The sequence below is a fragment of the Brachionichthys hirsutus genome, unplaced genomic scaffold (genome assembly GCF_040956055.1).
Source record: "Brachionichthys hirsutus isolate HB-005 unplaced genomic scaffold, CSIRO-AGI_Bhir_v1 contig_1035, whole genome shotgun sequence".
NCBI lineage: Eukaryota > Metazoa > Chordata > Actinopteri > Lophiiformes > Brachionichthyidae > Brachionichthys > Brachionichthys hirsutus.
The window spans coordinates 51,367-70,086 of NW_027180539.1; the positions used below are offsets into that span (position 1 = coordinate 51,367).

The 18,720-nt window shown below is 48.4% G+C and overlaps 1 protein-coding gene across 1 annotated transcript; it reads right to left on the reverse strand.

Annotated features, from left to right (window-relative positions):
• Positions 1 to 437: 437 nt before the first annotated feature.
• LOC137915871 (homeodomain-interacting protein kinase 2-like) lies at positions 438 to 9,930 on the reverse strand. The gene is made up of 16 exons (XM_068758991.1): positions 9,814 to 9,930; positions 9,547 to 9,729; positions 9,281 to 9,462; positions 8,989 to 9,112; positions 7,496 to 7,819; positions 7,043 to 7,231; positions 6,781 to 6,959; positions 6,475 to 6,598; positions 6,047 to 6,157; positions 5,838 to 5,894; positions 5,396 to 5,739; positions 4,604 to 4,825; positions 4,162 to 4,494; positions 3,378 to 3,599; positions 3,017 to 3,268; positions 438 to 633 (listed from the first exon to the last, which is right to left on the reverse strand). Exons 1-16 carry the CDS (start codon positions 9,928 to 9,930, stop codon positions 582 to 584), a joined length of 3,015 nt encoding a protein of 1,004 aa, XP_068615092.1. The 3' UTR covers positions 438 to 581.
• Positions 9,931 to 18,720: the final 8,790 nt, after the last annotated feature.

Consider the following 18,720-nt stretch of genomic DNA (forward strand, 5'->3'; position numbering starts at 1 on the left):
ATACAAAGGGTAAAAAAAAAATCCAAAATGGTGAAACATTGCAGTCTCTGCTTGTGTAACCATGACGACCGGTACCCCGAACGACTGGAACAAGGTGTCCGGTTTATTCACTTCCCTAAACCGACAAACAACTATGAGAAATGTCTGCACAAGAACAAATTATAAAAGAACACACGACCAGTTGAATCAAATAAAAAAGTGAAATGAAGAACATAAATAAATAAAAAACAGTAATGCAGTAATGAACAACTATTCAATTTAATTCATTTCACAACAGAAAGTCATCTCAAGGCACTTTACAGGATTAGCAGGAAAAGACCTGCAGGGAAAGACAGAACCCAACTTGACCCACAAGAGCAAGCACTTTGGCAACGGAGGCAAGGAAAAACTTCCCTTTAACAGGCAGAAACCTTGGACAGAACCTAGGCTCATGGTGGACGGCCATCTGTCTGACCGGCTGGGTTGAGAGAGAGAGAGAGAGAATGACAGGTAGGAGGAGGATGAGCAATTGCAGGACAGAGCAGGAGCAGACAAAAACAAAATGTATAAAGCTATAAATGCTAATGCTACTGATATGGTTATCAGTGTTGAGGGCCACAGGTCCAGGTTCTGCAGCACCACGGACAGAAGGACCTGCAGACAGAGACAGAAAGAGGGACAAACAGAGGGGGAGAGAGCACAAGACTATGGGGAAGAGGGAGGGATTACTAACATATTTACAACATGAATAATCAGATAGAGGAAGGAGCTCATTTCAGGTGGATACAGTTTTAACTTACTTATAATATTAATCAGACACCCCATACTCCCGGAGCACCCCCCCCCCCACAGGAATCCCCGAGGGACACGGTCAAATGCCTTCTCCAAATCCACAAAACACATGTGGACTGGTTGGGCAAACTCCCATGCACCCTCAAGGACCCTGCCGAGGGTGTAGAGCTGGTCCACAGTTCCACGGCCAGGACGAAAACCACATTGCTCCTCCTGAATCCGAGGTTCGACTATCCGGCGGACCCTCCTCTCCAGTACCCCTGAATAGACCTTCCCGGGGAGGCTGAGGAGTGTGATCCCTCTATAGTTGGAACACACCCTCCGGTCCCCCTTCTTATAAAGAGGGACCACCACCCCGGTCTGCCAATCCAAAGGCACTGCCCCCGATGTCCATGCGATGTTGCAGAGTCGTGTCAACCATGACAGCCCGACAACATCCAGAGCCTTAAGGAACTCTGGGCGGATCTCATCCACCCATGGGGCCTTGCCACCGAGGAGCTTTTTAACTACCTCAGCAACCTCGGCCCCAGAGATAGAGGAGCTCACCCCCGAGTCCCCAGGTTCTGCTTCCTCACTGGAAGGCATGTCGGTGGGATTGAGGAGCTCTTCGAAGTAGTCCCTCCACCGATCTACAGCGTCTCGAGTCGAGGTCAGCAGCGCACCACCCCCACCATACACAGTGTTGACCGTGCACTGCTTCCCCCTCCTGAGATGCCGGATGGTGGTCCAGAACCTCTTCGAAGCCATCCGGAAGTCGTTTTCCATGGCCTCACCGAACTCCTCCCATGTCCGGGTTTTTGCCTCAGCAACCACGGTAGCTGCGGTCCGTTTGGTCTGTTGGTACCTGTCTGCTGTCTCCAAAGTCCCACAGGCCAAAAAGGCCTGATAGGATTCCTTCTTCAGCTTGACGGCATCCCTCACCACCGGTGTCCACCAAGAGGTTCGGGAATTGCCGCCACGACAGGCACCGACCACCTTACGGCCACAGCACCGATTGGCCGCTTCGACAATGGAGGCACGAAACATAGTCCACTCGGACTCAATGTCCCCTGCCTCCCCCGGCACATGGTCGAAGCTCTCCCGGAGGTGGGAGTTAAAACTCCTTCTGACAGGCGATTCTGCCAGACGTTCCCAACAGACCCTCACAATACGTTTGGGCCTGCCAGGTCTGTCCGGCATCCTCCCCCACCATCGGAGTTGACTCAACACCAGGTGATGATCGGTTGACAGCGCCGCCCCTCTCTTCACCCGAGTGTCCAAGACATGCGGCCGCAAGTCCGGTGAGACGACTACAAAGTCGATCATCGAACTGCGGCCTAGGGTGTCCTGGTGCCAAATGCACATATGGACACCCTTATGCTTGAACATGGTGTTCGTTATGGACAATCTGTGACTAGCACAGACGTCCAATAACAAAACACCGCTCGGGTTCCGATCAGAGGGGCCATTCCTCCAAATCACACCCCTCCAGGTTTCACTGTCATTGCCAACATGGGCGTTGAAGTCCCCCAACAGAACGAGGGAATCCCCAGAAGGAGCACTCTCCAGTACCCCCCCCAAGGACTCCAAAAAGGGTGGATACTCTTAACTGCTGTTTGGACCATAGGCACAAACAACAGTCAGGATCCGTCACCCCACCTGAAGGCGGAGGGAGGCTACCCTCTCGTTTATTGGGGTAAACTCCAACATACAGGCACTGAGCCAGGGGGCAATAAGTATTGCCACCCCTGCCCGGCGCCTCTCACCAGTGGCAACTCCAGAGTGGAAGAAAGTCCAACCCCTCTCAAGAAGAGTGGTTCCAGAGTCCTTGCTGTGTGTCGAGGTGAGGCCAACTATATCCAGTCGGAACTTCTCAACCTCGCACACCAGCTTAGGCTCCTTCCCCGCCAGAGAGGTGATGTTCCACGTCCCTAGAGCTAGTTTGTGGAGCCGAGGGTCAGACCGCCAAGGTCTGACCCTCGGGTGGCAGCCTTTGGCTGCCACCCAGCTCACACTGCACAACTGAGCTCCTAGGCTCATTGGGACACACAAACCCCTCCACCACGATAAGGTAGCAGCTCAGGGACTTGTCTGCTTTTGTTTATTTATGCATGTTCTATTTTTTGCTTAATTAAACCATTTTAAGTGATTTTTTTCCCCGCATTTTTTTTCTTTTCTCTCAGAGGTTTATGGCTACATTCACGTTTGCGGTGAGTTCGTCGGTGATGATTGGCAAACCTTCCATCCTCTTGATGGTAAGACCCACTTTATGAACCGCAAGAACACGTTCCTCTTCTTCTTGTTCTTCTTCTTGTTGTTCTTCTCTGCTCCCTCAGTCTCAACATCAGGCTGAACTAGGATCGCGTCACCTCCTGAGGTTGGTGGAGGTGGACTGCATTGGTCTGGATGAGGGTTGCCAGTCTTACTGCAGGAGTCTTCATGGATGGAATCCGCCTGTGTGGTGCTTTCAAGGACGTCCACTGCAGACTTTGCCATCTTTTCTGGGAAATTCTGCAAACTAAACACAGATAGAAATATATTCCTGTTATCAAGACATTGAAAAAAGCACCCCATGAACCTCACTCAGAGGTGATGATGGTTGACATACACAGATGAAGTTTTCTTACCTGTCTGGTCTCTCGTTGTCTACTGTACTCAGTCTTTTGTCAGGTGGAGCAGGTTGAACAATGATCACACCTTGTAAGGTCGTAGGTGGACTGGAGTGTTCTGGATGGAGCTTTTTGCTGTCCAGGTCCTTCTTAGCACCAGCAGCAGGTTCAGACACATCCTTCTCTGGTGTGGATTTGATGCATGTTCCTGGCATCATGGTTGCAGCGTGATTCTGCAAACTAAACAGACAGAGGGCTGTTCAAGTTGTCATTTCTTTGAAGAGGCTTTAAAATTAACTAAGGTTAAATCTACTTTGAGTACAATGGCTGGTGTTGCTGGAGCCTATCCCAACTGGGTTACGGGCGAGTGAGAGGGTACACCCTGGATGAGTCGCCAGTGCATTGCAGGTGCACGCGTAGACAAACAAACATTTACACTCATGCTCACTCATACGGACAATTGGACATGCTGTCCAATTAACCTAAGGTGGATATTTCAAGCGGTGGGAGGAAGCCGGACAACCCAGAGAAAACCCACACAGACACGGGGAGAGCATACAAACTCCACACAGAAAGGAACCAAACCGGAAGCCTTCTTGCTGTGACTCACTACCTCACCGTACTGGCTACATTTACGTCACTGTCATGTAAATGGAGAACTTTATAAAACACAAAAGAAAAGCTTTCATTGTAAAACCATCATCATAGAAACGGGACCTAAGAGATGAACTGACTGGTTCCATTTCTGCACACTGAACCCCTTTCTCTTACAAATGCTTATACTCTGAGGAAATCTCTTTACCTTTCTGGACTCTTCACATTGGTTTGTGGTGAGTTGGTCGCTGATGATTGGCAAACCTTCCATCCTCTTGATGGTAAGACCCACTTTATGAACCGCAAGAACACGTTCCTCTTCTTCTTGTTCTTCTTCTTGTTCTTCTCTGCTCCCTCAGTCTCAACATCAGGCTGAACTAGGATCGCGTCACCTCCTGAGGTTGGTGGAGGTGGACTGCATTGGTCTGGATGAGGGTTGCCAGTCTTACTGCAGGAGTCTTCATGGATGGAATCCGCCTGTGTGGTGCTTTCAAGGACGTCCACTGCAGACTTTGCCATCTTTTCTGGGAAATTCTGCAAACTAAACACAGATAGAAATATATTCCTGTTATCAAGACATTGAAAAAAGCACCCCATGAACCTCACTCAGAGGTGATGATGGTTGACATACACAGATGAAGTTTTCTTACCTGTCTGGTCTCTCGTTGTCTACTGTACTCAGTCTTTTGTCAGGTGGAGCAGGTTGAACAATGATCACACCTTGTAAGGTCGTAGGTGGACTGGAGTGTTCTGGATGGAGCTTTTTGCTGTCCAGGTCCTTCTTAGCACCAGCAGCAGGTTCAGACACATCCTTCTCTGGTGTGGATTTGATGCATGTTCCTGGCATCATGGTTGCAGCGTGATTCTGCAAACTAAACAGACAGAGGGCTGTTCAAGTTGTCATTTCTTTGAAGATGCTTTAAAATTAACTAAGGTTAAATCTACTTTGAGTACAATGGCTGGTGTTGCTGGAGCCTATCCCAACTGGGTTACGGGCGAGTGAGAGGGTACACCCTGGATGAGTCGCCAGTGCATTGCAGGTGCACGCGTAGACAAACAAACATTTACACTCATGCTCACTCATACGGACAATTGGACATGCTGTCCAATTAACCTAAGGTGGATATTTCAAGCAGTGGGAGGAAGCCGGACAACCCAGAGAAAACTCAGAGAGAACCCACACAGACACAGGGAGAACATACAAACTCCACACAGAAAGGAACCGAACCGGAAGCCTTCTTGCTGTGACTCACTACCTCACCGTACTGGCTACATTCCCGCTACTGTCATGTAAGTGTAGAACTTTATAAAATACAAAGGAAAAGGTTTCATTGTAAAACCGTCATCATGGAAACGGGACCTAAGACATAAACTGACTGGTTCCATTTCTGCACACTGAACCCCTTTCTCTTACAAATGCTTATACTCGGAAATCTCCTTACCTTTCTTGACTCTTCACATCGGCTTGCGGTGAGTTGTTAGTTGTTGATAGGAAACACTTGCATATTCCTGATGGTAAGACCCTCTTAATAAACAAGTTCTTTTTCTTTTTCTTCTTGGTTCCTTCGTTCTCAGCGTCAGGCTGAAAGGTTGTTGGAGGTGGACTGCAGTGATCTGCGGGGCTGTTGGCAGTTTTACTGCAGGAAGCAGGTGTAATAAAGGGATGCTTCAGGACTTCCTGTGGTGTTATCCTTCTTATAACATCCATCTCCAACATAGCCTTTAGAAGCTCAAAGCATTGTTCCGTTTCAGCTTCTTCTGTCTGATTGTTTTCTTTCAGCTGTATCTAGTTAAAGAAACAATGGTAAAACCAAAATCAGAACTTTATCCTTATGATCCATGAAAAGATCAGTCAATTTAAAAAAAATAATTTTTAATACTTACTATTTTCAGATCATTCAGGAAAAGCTGGTGATTAGCCGTAGGAAGAGGATGGACTTCCTGCTCAAGCGTATGAAGTAGAAGAAGAAGGAAAAAATAATAATTTAGTGGGAAATGCTTTCTGAAGGAATGTATTTGTGTTTGCATGACTGTCAGAAAATCCTTTGCAGCTTTAAACATTATATTCATTGTTGAGAAGTTTAAAGGTGTACATTGTGTCTCCACTTGTTGGACTCAGTCTTCATGAAAAACGTTGTGGAATAAATCCCCATGTTAAGAAGATGGTCAGGTGGCATTCCACAGAACCTAACAATTTCGAAAACCTGAAGATAAAACACAGAACAGTTATTTTTTACTGCGTCACCAATTCCGTCCACTGACCTGTCCTGCTAATACATCCTTTCAGATCGGTACCCATTAAGTCCATCATTCAGAAGTGAAGTCAGTACATTTACAAGTCAATAAATGCAGTAAATATTTCAAGACTATGAAATGTGGTGTGCTCTTAGCAGCTAGATAAATCTCTTGTTTCCAGCAGCTATAATAAAGTGAGGCATCTGTCGGTGCTGGATGGGGTCACTTCAGAAAGCCGGACCAACTGAACAATCGACAAGTAGACTGATTACTACAGATAACTTACCACATCTTCATCTGAGTCGCCAATAAATCCACAAATGAACCTGATCAAGAAGATCATCACACAGCCCAGAGACCACATATCAACGGCCTCAGAAATTGGCAGTCCGAAAAAAACTTCTGGAGCCCTAAATGTAGAAAAAAGAAGCGATATTTACGTATTATAAATATTATTATTTTTTTAATAGAACATGTCCCAAATTAAATAACAGAAATGTATCGACAGGAAGTCTAGTACTACTTAATGATAAATCTGGAAAGTATCAATTTACATGAATATTCTAATAATCAGTATTCTAATAGACTTTACCTGTACAAACGTGGTTGAATCATCATGCCAAGCTCTGCTTGAGACCGGTGCATGGCCAAGCCAAAGTCTATGAGCTTGACACGTAAGGGTCTCTGTTGATCTACAGTCATTATATTATCCAGCTTTATGTCGGTGTGGATTAGCCCATATTTCTTCAGAAACTCCAAAGCATCAGCCATCTGTAGAACACGGAGAAATGTGTTTCAGTTTCTTACAGGTCAGAGCCAAACGGTTCACAATGTGCTCCATCTATTGAACTTACCTGTTGAATTATGGCTCTGACGTCACCCAGAGCCATTGGCTTATTCATTTCAAGTATGATGTCAAATAATGTCTTGTCCAGCAACTCGAACACTGGCGCCCTTCTAATCTTGAAATTGAGCCAGCCATGACATTTGATGATGTTATGCTGGTCTGCTTTTACATCCATCAACTCTTGTAAAATTTGAATCTGGAAAAACATGACAAGTTTGATGAGATTAGTTTCTGATATTTAATATGTTCATGAATGTCACGTAAAATAATTCAGCTCAATGGAAGGCAGAAAAGCATTGTGTTCGCATTGTCAATGCATGTACTATTAATGTGCGACTGGCATTACCTTAAAGGGGAATCGTTTTTTACACTCCTAGTTATACAATCTAGTTCTCTGTGCTCACTGACTAAACAAACAAAATGATAGAGTGAACAGAAAACTCAACAAATGTCCACTTACCTCCATGTCATGACTGACTTGAGTCACCTGTCGTTTCACCGCCACAAGCTCGCCGGTTTCGGCATTCCAGCATTTCCTTAATTCTCCGAAACAGCCATTTCCCAGCATCTGCATCATCTCAAAATTTAAGAGATCTAAGGAGAAGTCATCGTTGACAGATGGAGGATACTGATCTTTCCATGGGTAGGACCCACGCAAGATGAAGGGATGATTCAAGACGCCATATTCTGTGATTCTTTTCTTGGGATCCTTTATCTTCATGGCCGCCAGAAGCTGCATGAACTCCTGAAACTCCGCACCTTCATCGTTATCCTCGGGATGATTCTAGGAAGCAATGGTCAAATCCACCAATCAGTCATCATCAGAAAATCTTTTGCAACCGCAAATGTCTTATATTAATCAGACTTTAGAAGCGTAGAAGAAGAAGCACTAGCCCTGTAAATTTGACATTACAATAGCGATATTGGAATTGATATTTATATTGGACTTTCGGGTACAAATAAAGTAACCTTGAACCTTGAAGATTGGCTGGGGCAAAATCAGGGGATAGAATGACTTGATGACAAAGCGGGAAGTGTCTTCATTCCAACGAAGCGCGGGCATGAGAGCCATGTTGGAATCTCAGCCCTGATAATCCAAACGAACTGTACTGATGGTTAATTATATAAATATCTTAATCTTAACCCACATTCTCCTCATGACTACGCACCCACGAAGGAGAACAAAGAACCGGAAGAGGGTTTGGTGAACTCTTACACCCCCAAACTAACATTTAAAGGTGACATATATACCCTTTCTCCACAAGTTAATGCAGTTCCCAAACACTTATATGGTCTAAGTAGCAAACAGATGCTGCAGGACGGTGTCCGTCATTTCTTTATCAAGCCGCTCTGCCAGAAACACTCTAAACCCGTCAGAAAAAGTACTTTCATAGTGGCACGCATGAAAGTATGCATGCTACCATGGTAACCCGTGAGGGACGGGAGTGTGCAGTTTACGACACACACAAAAACATTTTTGGCAACTTTTGCTGCAACATTACCACAAAAAAGAAACATCATCCACTCGCCCCTTCTTCTACTCATGCAAGAGAGAGGGAGGCAGTGCGCAATCAAGGTGTCAAGTGTCTCTACACACACACATCGCGCCGCGTTTGTGTGTGTGCGTCATTGCACGCACATAAACGTGGCGCGAGGACGATAATATTATCAGGATGGAATAAAAATTCTTTGAATCATCCATCTATTTTCAAACCGCTTATCCAGTGTGGGTCGCAGGCCCAGCAGCCTAAGAGGAGTGGAGATTCTCCTCTGGAGAAAACACCAATAATGGCTGCTTACTTGAATTTTCAACTTTTAATTTCTCAACTTGCCTGTTAAATGGCCAAAGCTAAGCAACAACATAACGCTGTGGCTTTTTTGTCTATAATGCGTGCGAGGAGCAGCCTCCTCCTCAGTCTAAAGGAGATAAACTCATTACAGTAGAGGTCTTACCAGTAGTTGGTGAAACTCTTCCTCGCTGTAAGCACAGGTAGCCACTAAGAAGACCATGACATGGCCCAGAGACCAGATATCAGCAGCCGCAGAAAACGGTAACCCTGAAGATCTTTCTGGGGCCCTGCAATTAGAAGAAACAAACATTTTAAAGATTAACTTGTTCCTCAACAGAGCGGCAACCTCCACCAAGGCGACATAAAAACAACACCTAATAAAATATGAAAATATAGAAAAAAAGGAAAGAAAAATTCAACAGAGTAAATTGATATAATTATTTTATCATCCTTACGTAAATTCATCTGCTTCCAGCTCTGGAGCATTCCGTGTATCCAATCGCAGGTGGGCCGAACTGAAATTTCCCAGCTTGACCCTGATCGGTTTTGCCCATTGATCTACTACAAAAATATTTTTTGGTGATACTTTGCCATGGATCACCCCGACAGACTTCAAGACAGCCAATGCTGTGACCACCTGCAGAAGACAAGGCATTTGTTATACTTTTCCACAGTTTAAATGTGAGTTCCTTGTCTCTGTTTGAATTGAATGTGTTCCTACCTGTTGAATGATTTCCCTGACGTCAGTCAGGGTCAGAGTGTCCTTGTTTCTGAGCATGTACTCCACCAAGTTGATGTCGTACGTCTCAAATGCCAGCTCCTGACTGTCAGGAAAACAGCCATGAAACTTGAGAATATGGTATGCGTCAAAGTTTCGACACATCAACTCCACCAGGATGGAAAGCTGCAGGCACAGATAAGCATTAATATAAGGAAATCTGTAACTGACTAATGCTCTCAATATTAAAGATGTGAGCATGAAGCCTACCTCATTGTCAAAACTGTCCTTGTTCTCACTCTGCTTTACAGCTACAGTCTGAGAATCAAAAGTGTTCTTCCACAAAGACATGCCATCGGGCTTCTCGTCGACAAAATGATAATCCATCGGATTTAACTCAAAGCAAAGAGATCCAGCATTGTATATACTCATCTTAAGTGATGATTGTGTGTGATCCACTGCTAAAACAAAGAACACATGGATGCCTTTGGCTCATGAACAAGTTATATTTATAAAAGAGTTGTCTTTGATGTCTAAGGCCCCATTGAAGATGTTTCTTTAGAGTTTAATCTAATGTAATCATTAGACAAAGATCAAAGGAAAAGCTTTTAGCACACACTGCGTTAGCATTCACCCTTTCATGCTAACATTCACACTGTCGTGGCATTCATATCATATTAGAGACCATTGTAGCCAGTACCCATTGTTACGGGACCCGCCGGTCCTGTGTGTCGGGTGGTGATGTGCTGTGCTGTGTTGGAGATGTGCTGTTTTTAGGATAGTATAAAGGAGAGTGACACAGTATTATAATTGCCTCTCCATGACACAGGCCCGTCTGGCCTCAGGGCCTCCGGGCCACCAGAACCAGCTCCAGCCAAGGTTAAGTTTATATGTTTGGATTCTTATTGTGACACTGAGCTTTAACATTTAGTTAAATTGACTATACTGATCACATCAAGTCTCATCAGAAATAACAGATAGATTGATTGACAGGGATTTCAGATTGGCTGGGGCGAAGCCCCACCCTCAGGGGACGGACTGAAACGGATGTGTTAAAAAGGAGGCGACAAGAAGACATTCCACTGGGACACTCACAAGGAACATGGCTGAACCTCAGCGCTGATTTTCCTCACCAACTTGTTACTGAATTGTTGTTTATATAAATGTGTAAGCCTTATCAACATTCTCTTCATTGAGTACACACCTACGAAAGGGATTAAAGGACCGGGGAAACTTTAGGAGACTCTAACGGTTTTGGTGCCGTGACCAGGATTCTCCAGTGGGTGTCGTACGCTCTGTGGGGCCTGGCTGTATCTGATCAGCGCATAATGAGGTGAGCAGAAACCTTTTTATAAATTCTGTCAGATAGTTTGTTTGGTCATCCATGAGAGTACGAGTAAATTTTGTATTTGAGGTGGCGCCGGTTGAATAAAGTAATGTTAAAATTTTGCATTCTGTGAAATGCCACAGCGGCCCGGTGGCGCAGTGGTAAGCGCTGTTGCCTCACAGCGAGATGGTCACTGGTTCGTCTCCAACTTGTGGCCATTCTGTGAGGAGTTTGCATGTTCTCCCCGTGTCTGCGTGGGTTCTCTCCGGGTTCTCCGGCTTCCTCCCACCATCAGCTTAGGCTGATTGGTGACGCTAATTCCCCGTAGGTGTGAGTGTGTGTGGGGCTGATTGTATGTCTCTGCGTTGCCCTGCGATGGACTGTACCCCGCCTCTCAGAGAGAGCCCGGAGAGAGAGGTAACCGCCAACCCTCAGTCACAACCGTGTGTGTGTGAGTGTGTGTGTGTGAGAGAGAGAGGCAGAGAGACAAGAGCAATCAAATTCCTCTTGGTGGCTATAAATAACAGCGACAGGATATTACATCCAGCTCTGCAGGGTGCAGGGCAGCGCAGTCTGCGCGCTTCATGCATGCCCTCGTGCACTAAAGTGTTACAGTTCGTTGTAGGAAGGGCTTCAGCAGCCCGGATGCGGCTCTGTTTCGAGGGGCACCCACTTTGCTTGCTGTTTTCCATTGATGAAGGCGACTGGATGGATAAGTGCGCCCCCTGTGGTTTGTAAGTGTGGCCCTCGCAGGCCGAAAGGAGAACCGTCCAACCACAGGTAAAGTCCAGAAGGAATAGCGACTGGAGAAGAGAGGCTGGGAAACGTTCGCAGCGAACTGCCAGCTTCATTCGTCATCACCAAACATCTCCTCGCCATATTTAAATCCCCGCCCTGTCGTCAAGCTCCGTCATCGCCGTGACAACGTGCCCCTTCTGGTCCGCAGAGCAAGATCCTAGTGTGAATTTACCAAACCATCTGAAGCTGCCAGATGGCATCGCTGTGTGTGTGTGTGTGTGAGTGAGAGAGGGAGAGAGAGAGAGAGAGAGAGTGTATGTAGGAGAAGAAGAAGATTCGCTGCACCATAATCCCTTTAAATACTCGAATGTGTACACCAAAGTACATGTTCATTCATGGATGGCTTTTCTTTCAAATCCTGTTTTCGGTCTGGCAAATGTCCCTGCCATGTGTATGCGTGCACATACACACACACACACACTAAAAGTTATCCCATCTCTTCAACACATATGACTCAAGATGCTCATTGTGACCCGGTAACGGGTTCCTCACACATCACTGACCCCCCAGTGGAGCCCCTGCTGGAAGCGAGCCGGGGGTCCAAGATGGGCTACAAGCAGGTGGAGAAAAGCTCCACTCAGAAGCTGCAATTTTAAACCAGTAAAACGTCCATTTTGGCACGTTCTCTCACCGAGCGCCGCTCAGCGCGTTCACATCGCCTACGAGCAAGCGGTGCAACGGCGATGGGAGTGGAACAGCGTGGCAGGTCTGTGACATGGGAAGCAGCACCGAACAGGCCGGAAGCCTCCTCCCCCGCTGGCATCCCCCTGTCAACGCCATGATGGGAGGCCCAACGGCGTGATGGGAGGCCCAGCGGCGTGATGGGAGGCCCAGCGGCGTGATGGGAGGCCCAACGGCGTGATGGGAGGCCCAGCGGCGTGATGGGAGGCCCAGCGGCGTGATGGGAGGCCCAGCGGCGTGATGGGAGGCCCAACGGCGTGATGGAGCAACGGTCAACAAATTGGGTTTGTATTTTCTTTTAAATACTTGACGACCACTTGTCGTTTAAGAAGCACATTCAGTATGTTGTTTTAAAAAAAAGGAAATTGTTTCTGTTTCCATCACTTGAAATGAGTTGATTTGATCCCACTGATGTTAAAGAACTGTTAGTCATGATGTCTGAGAAGAATAGATTTAACTAACAAATATTGTTTTTGTGAAGCCACCCAACCTCACCCAGACTCCGCCTCCTCCTGCCCCCCAGGTAATTGTAGTTTGAGACCCATGCTCTGAATGAATGTGTTGATCATCGAATGTTATTTCAGCATGGTGGTGCAAGGGGTAGCGCCGTTGCATCACAGCAAGAAAGCCCTGTGTCTGGCGTCTCATCCAGGGTGTACCCAGCAGGTCATCGCTGCCTGGCTGCATGTTATTTGCATAGTTCCACGGCGGGTGGGCGTGTTCCCGGGGATCCGGCATTGTTCAAGGTGCATCCGATATGTCATCATTCAACGTCTTACAGTCTGACGGTCGCTGCCGTTCATTCTCGCTGCGATCAATACACACTTCCAGGGAACTGGGTTTTATGAAATCTACTGATAATCCGTTATAAACACTATGAAGTGAGGATGATAATGAGATCAGCCATCAGCAGCTATTTGAATCTCGTCTTATGCCAGACTGCAACGTGTAGAATTCTTAGCTGCTAAAAGTAGTTCGTTTCAATAGCCTCGTGTCAGAGTTCACCGAGTACCCCAAAAAAGCTGCCATTTCGGCCAGGTTTCGTAAGTACTTTTATGTACACACTTATATATTCTGAACAGATCATGCTGTCCCAAATAAAGGAAAAAAGGTTTTCTACGCTGCTGTTCCGCAAAGTCATAAACTAAATGTAGCAAGACATTCAATTTAAAACATACAGCAAATGTACCATGACTCAGCACTTTCTGTATTCTCCATCCCCCACAACTCAAATATATTTGATTGAAAGAGACCTGAAATAAACTCATCCGTGTTGGCCTGAAACACTTCTGAGAAGAGCGATTAGCATCAGCTGATAAGCAATAATGACGCTGTTGGGGGAGGGGTGATCAAAAATGTCAACGGCAAAGGTTCAAGTCCGATGCTGAAGGACCTGGAAGGACCTGGAAGGACCAGACAGGCAGACCGTGCTCGAAAACACGATTATAGAACAGACACGTTCCAGAATGTTAAAAGAAGAGTAAAAATATGTCGGATCCGACTCCGTGCCAGTTCAGGAACTAAAAATAGCAACACGTTTCATTTTGAACATACGAGCACTTTGTGAAGCGTCGCCTTACAGATTAGCTGACGGTACGTGAGAACAGCCTTTATAACGTCACCATAGCAACGCAGCAGCAGCACAAATGGATTGATTGAATAATCTTAAATTAGAAATGCTAATTCAACCCGTTGAATGACTTTATGTCTTATTTGTAACATAATGAAATGAATACAACATTATAATAGTTAATTTGACTTAATTATAAACTAATTTTTAAATGCTGCTTAACCACATTAGAATGTTTTTTGATAGAGATAGATAGATAGATGGATGGATAGATAGATAGATAGATAGATAGATAGATAGATAGATAGATAGATAAATAGATAGATAGATAGATGAATGGATGGACGGATGGATGGATGGATAGATGGATGGATGGATGGATGGATGGATAGATGGAAGGATGGATGGATGGATGGATGGAAGGATGGATAGATGGATGGATGGATGGATGGAAGGATGGATAGATGGATGGATGGATGGATGGATTCCGTTTCCGGAATGGCAGAGCGTACACACGTTGCGGTCCGAGGCTCCCGGCTTTTTGTACTTGTTTTTGTATTTTTGTTTATATTTTCTCCTATTCTGAGACTCCAGGCCCTCATCTAGTATGGAAGCGCTGAACTGTGGGAATTGGGGAAAAACCAGGTTGGAATACCGTCTATTTTGGATTTTATCCCTCCCGAGCTCCAGCGAACATCGGAGCCCCCCACTATCCCACCGCTGTGGCCGAGGAGGCGAATAAGATACCGTAAACAAAAGCGGGGCGGCGTGCGTGCTAGGCTACGTGCTAACCCACACAGACCGGCGCTACCCAGCATCGTCCTCGCCAACGCCAGGTCGCTCGTCAACAAGATGGACGAAATACGGCTGAGGATCGTCTCAAAGCGGACCGATAGCTGCGTGGCGATCTTCACCGAGACCTGGCTGGACGCCAACATCCCCGACGCAGCGGTGGAGCTAGCGGTACGCTCGCTGTTCCGCGCCGACCGGACTGCAGCTTCAGGCAAGGCCAAAGGCGGAGGTTTGGCGCTGTACATTCACAACTCGTGGTGTTCTGCTACGAACGTGATTGGAATATTCTGCTCCCCCGACCTGGAATATCTTGCAGTGAAATGCAGACCGTTTAAACTGGCTAGAGAACTCAGCTCCACTGTGATCGTAGCGGCCTACATACCACCGCGTGCTAATGCTAAGCTAGCGCTGGAGGAGCTGTACTGCCTGGTTAGCAGCCAGGTGGACGCTAATCCAGAGGCCGCTGTGATTGTAGCTGGGGACTTTAACCACGTGGAACTGAAAGCTGTGCTCCCCAAATTCCACAGATTCATCACCTTCCCCACCAGAGAACACAACATTCTGGATCAGGTCTACTGCAACATCCCGGGGGCCTACAAGGCTGTAGCAGCCCCCCACCTGGGTATGTCTGACCACATCTCAGTGAACCTGATCCCTGCATATAAACCACTGATCTGCAGGACTAAACCCACCTCCAGGACCGTGCAGGTCTGGACTGAGGAGGCTTCCTCAGTCCTGCAGGACTGTTTTGAGCACACGGACTGGGAGGTATTCAAAGAGGATGCAGATTTTGAGGAGTACACGTCATCTGTGCTTTCCTATGTTCACTTCTGCACTGATGCTGTCCTTCCCACAAAGACGATCACGGTTTTTCCTAACCAGAAACCATGGGTGGACAGCACGGTGCGGCTTCTGCTGAGGGCCCGGGATGCAGCCTACAGAGCAGGAGACCGGCTGGCCTATAGTAGGGCACGGAGTGAGCTAAAAAGAGGCATCAAGCAGGCAAAGCACAGATACAAGCAGCGCATTGAGGAGCACTTTGAGAACAATAACCCACGTGACATGTGGAAAGGCATCAGGGCTGTGACGGACTACAAACGCAGGGACCAGCACGCCAGCCATGTCTCCACCCTGCCTGACACCCTGAACAGATTCTTCTCGTGCTTTGACTCTCCGAGCAGCAGAAGGTCTGTGGATCTGCCCCAGCCTGAGGTGCAGCATCAGCCGCTCGTCCTGCAGCTGCACCAGGTCTCCTCAGCCCTGAGGAGGATCAACATCAACAAGGCTGCGGGACCAGATGGCGTGTCAGGCCGGACACTGAAGACGTGTGCTGACCAACTGGCAGGGGTTTTCCTGGACATCTTCAACCTGTCCCTGCAGCTGTCCACCGTCCCTGCCTGCCTTAAGTCCTCCATCATTGTGCCTGTACCTAAGAAATCATCCATCGCCTGCCTCAACGATTACCGCCCTGTTGCTCTGACTCCCGTCGTGATGAAGTGCTTCGAGAGGATCCTCCTTAAACACATCAAAGACGCCATCCCTGCTGGCTTGGACAGCCTGCAGTTTGCCTACAGGGGGAACCGCTCCACGGAGGACGCCATCTCGCTAACACTTCACTCGGCCCTGACTCACCTGGAGCAGCCTAACACCTACGTCAGGATGCTGTTTGTGGACTTCAGTTCAGCTTTTAACACCGTCCCGCCGGACATGCTGGCTCTGAAGCTCCACAGCCTGGGACTGTCTCCACCGCTGTGCTCCTGGGTCGGAGACTTCCTCAGCAACCGGCCCCAGGTGGTGAGGATAGGAGACACCACATCCTCCCCTCTGATTCTGAACACTGGGACCCCCCAGGGTTGCGTTCTCAGCCCTGCTCTCTTCACCCACGACTGCTCTGCCATCCACTCCACAAACATGGTTGTGAAGTTTGCGGACGACACCACCGTGGTGGGTCACATCTCCAACAACGATGAGACCCACTACAGAGAGGAGGTCCAGAACCTGATGCTGTGGTGCTCGAGTAACAGCCTTGTTCTGAACACCAGCAAGACCAAGGAGGTCATAGTGGACTACAGGAGGTCCAGGAAGACTGAACACGCCCCCCTGTGCATACGAGGGGAAGCAGTGGAGCGTGTGGAGAACATTAAATTCCTGGGCATCCACATCTCCTCTGACCTATCCTGGACACTCAACTCCAGACACCTGGTGAAGAAGGCCCAGCAACGGCTCTTCTTCCTCAGGAAGCTGAAGCGGGCTGGACTCTCCTCTGTGCTGCTTGCAAACTTCTACCGGGCCACGGTAGAGAGCATCCTGTGTCTCAGTGCGACCGTGTGGTACGGCAGCTGCACGGCGCAGGACAGGAAGGACCTATCCCGGGTGGTGAGGACAGTTCAGGGGATTGTGGGTCACCGTCTGCCTGATTTGGACTCTGTTTACATCTCCAGAGTCCAGAGGAGGGCCAGAGGCATCTCCACAGGCCCCACCCACCCGGGCCACGGACTGTTTGTCCCGCTTCCATCAGGGAAGCGGTTCAGGACAATAAGAAGCAGCACTACGAGGCTCAGAAGCAGCTTCTTCCCCCGGGCTGTGAAAGCAGTCGTTCCCTTGTAGCGATCTGGGACGCTTTATGCCGGCCCTGTTGCTGCTGTTCCTATTTTGCACTTTATGCCGGCCCTGTTGCTGCTGTTGCCATTTTGCACGACTGCCTGTGATTCTCACTCTCTCTGTGTGTATATATATTGTTTCTTAAGAGAGAGAATTTAGTTTGTTATGATTTGTGCCTTAAGCCGTGGGCCTTCTCACGATTTTATTATGCTCGCATAATGACAATAAAGTATCTTGAATCTTGAATCTTGAATCTTGAATCTTTGAGAGGCTGATGGTAAACCACATCAAAGACACCCCCCCCCCCACTCTGGACCCCCACCAATTCGCCTACAGAGCAAACCGCTCTACTGATGATGCCATCGCCACAGCGCTTCACACTGCACCGAGTCACCTGGACCACCGGGGGCACTACGTGAGGATGCTTTTTGTGGATTACAGTTCAGCGTTCAACACGATAATCCCGGACATTTTAACGGTTAAACTCTCCCACCGTGGACTCTCCACCTCCATCTGCACCTGGATTAAGGACTTCCTGTCTGACCGCACACAAAGGGTCAGACTCGGCTCCCACCTCTCCCCCACCGTCACACTCAACACCGGACTTCCGGAAGCGCAGCCCAGACCCGGCTCCACTGACCACCATGGGGGGCTGCGTGGCGTGGAAAGGGTCCCCTGACCATCATGGGGGGCTGCGTGGAGAGGGTCCACTGACCATCATGGGGGGCTGCGTGGCATGGAAAGGGTCCCCTGACCATCATGGGGGGCTGCGTGGAGAGGGTCCACTGACCATCATGGGGGGCTGCGTGGCGTGGAGAGGGTCCCCTGACCATCATGGGGGGCTGCGTGGAGAGGGTCCACTGACCATCATGGGGGTCTGCGTGGCGTGGAAAGGGTCCCCTGACCATCATGGGGGGCTGCGTGGAGAGGGTCCACTGACCATCATGGGGGGCTGCGTGGCGTGGAGAGGGTCCCCTCATTCAGGTTCCTGGGATCCACATCACCGACGACCTGTCCTGGTCTGCTAACACCACGGCGGTGGTGAAGAAGGCCCAGCAGCGACTCCACTTCCTGAGGGTGCTCAGGAGGAACCACCTGGAGGAGAAGCTGCTGGTGGCCTTCTACAGAGCCCCCTGGAGAGCATCCTGGGTAATGCATCACGGTGTGGTACGCCGCGTGCACAGCAGCGGAGAGGAAAACCCTGCAGAGAGTGATCAACACAGCCCAGAAGATCACCGGCTGCTCTCTGCCCCCACCTGGACTGTATCTCCGGCTGCTCTCTGCCCCCCCTGGACTGTATCTCCGGCTGCTCTCTGCCCCCACCTGGACTGTATCACCGGCTGCTCTCTGCCCCCCCTGGACTGTATCTCCGGCTGCTCTCTGCCCCCCCCTGGACTGTATCTCCGGC

Excerpts from the sequence above, each read along its gene's own strand:
- LOC137915871 (XM_068758991.1), bottom strand. The coding sequence starts at position 9,930 with ATGGATTATCATTTTGTCGACGAGAAGCCCGATGGCATGTCTTTGTGG. Across the intron at positions 9,463-9,546 it reads TCAGGGAAATCATTCAACAG|GTGGTCACAGCATTGGCTGT; the intron begins GTAGGAACACAT and ends TGTCTTCTGCAG. Across the intron at positions 3,600-4,161 it reads AATGTGAAGAGTCCAGAAAG|TTTGCAGAATCACGCTGCAA; the intron begins GTAAAGAGATTT and ends CTGTCTGTTTAG.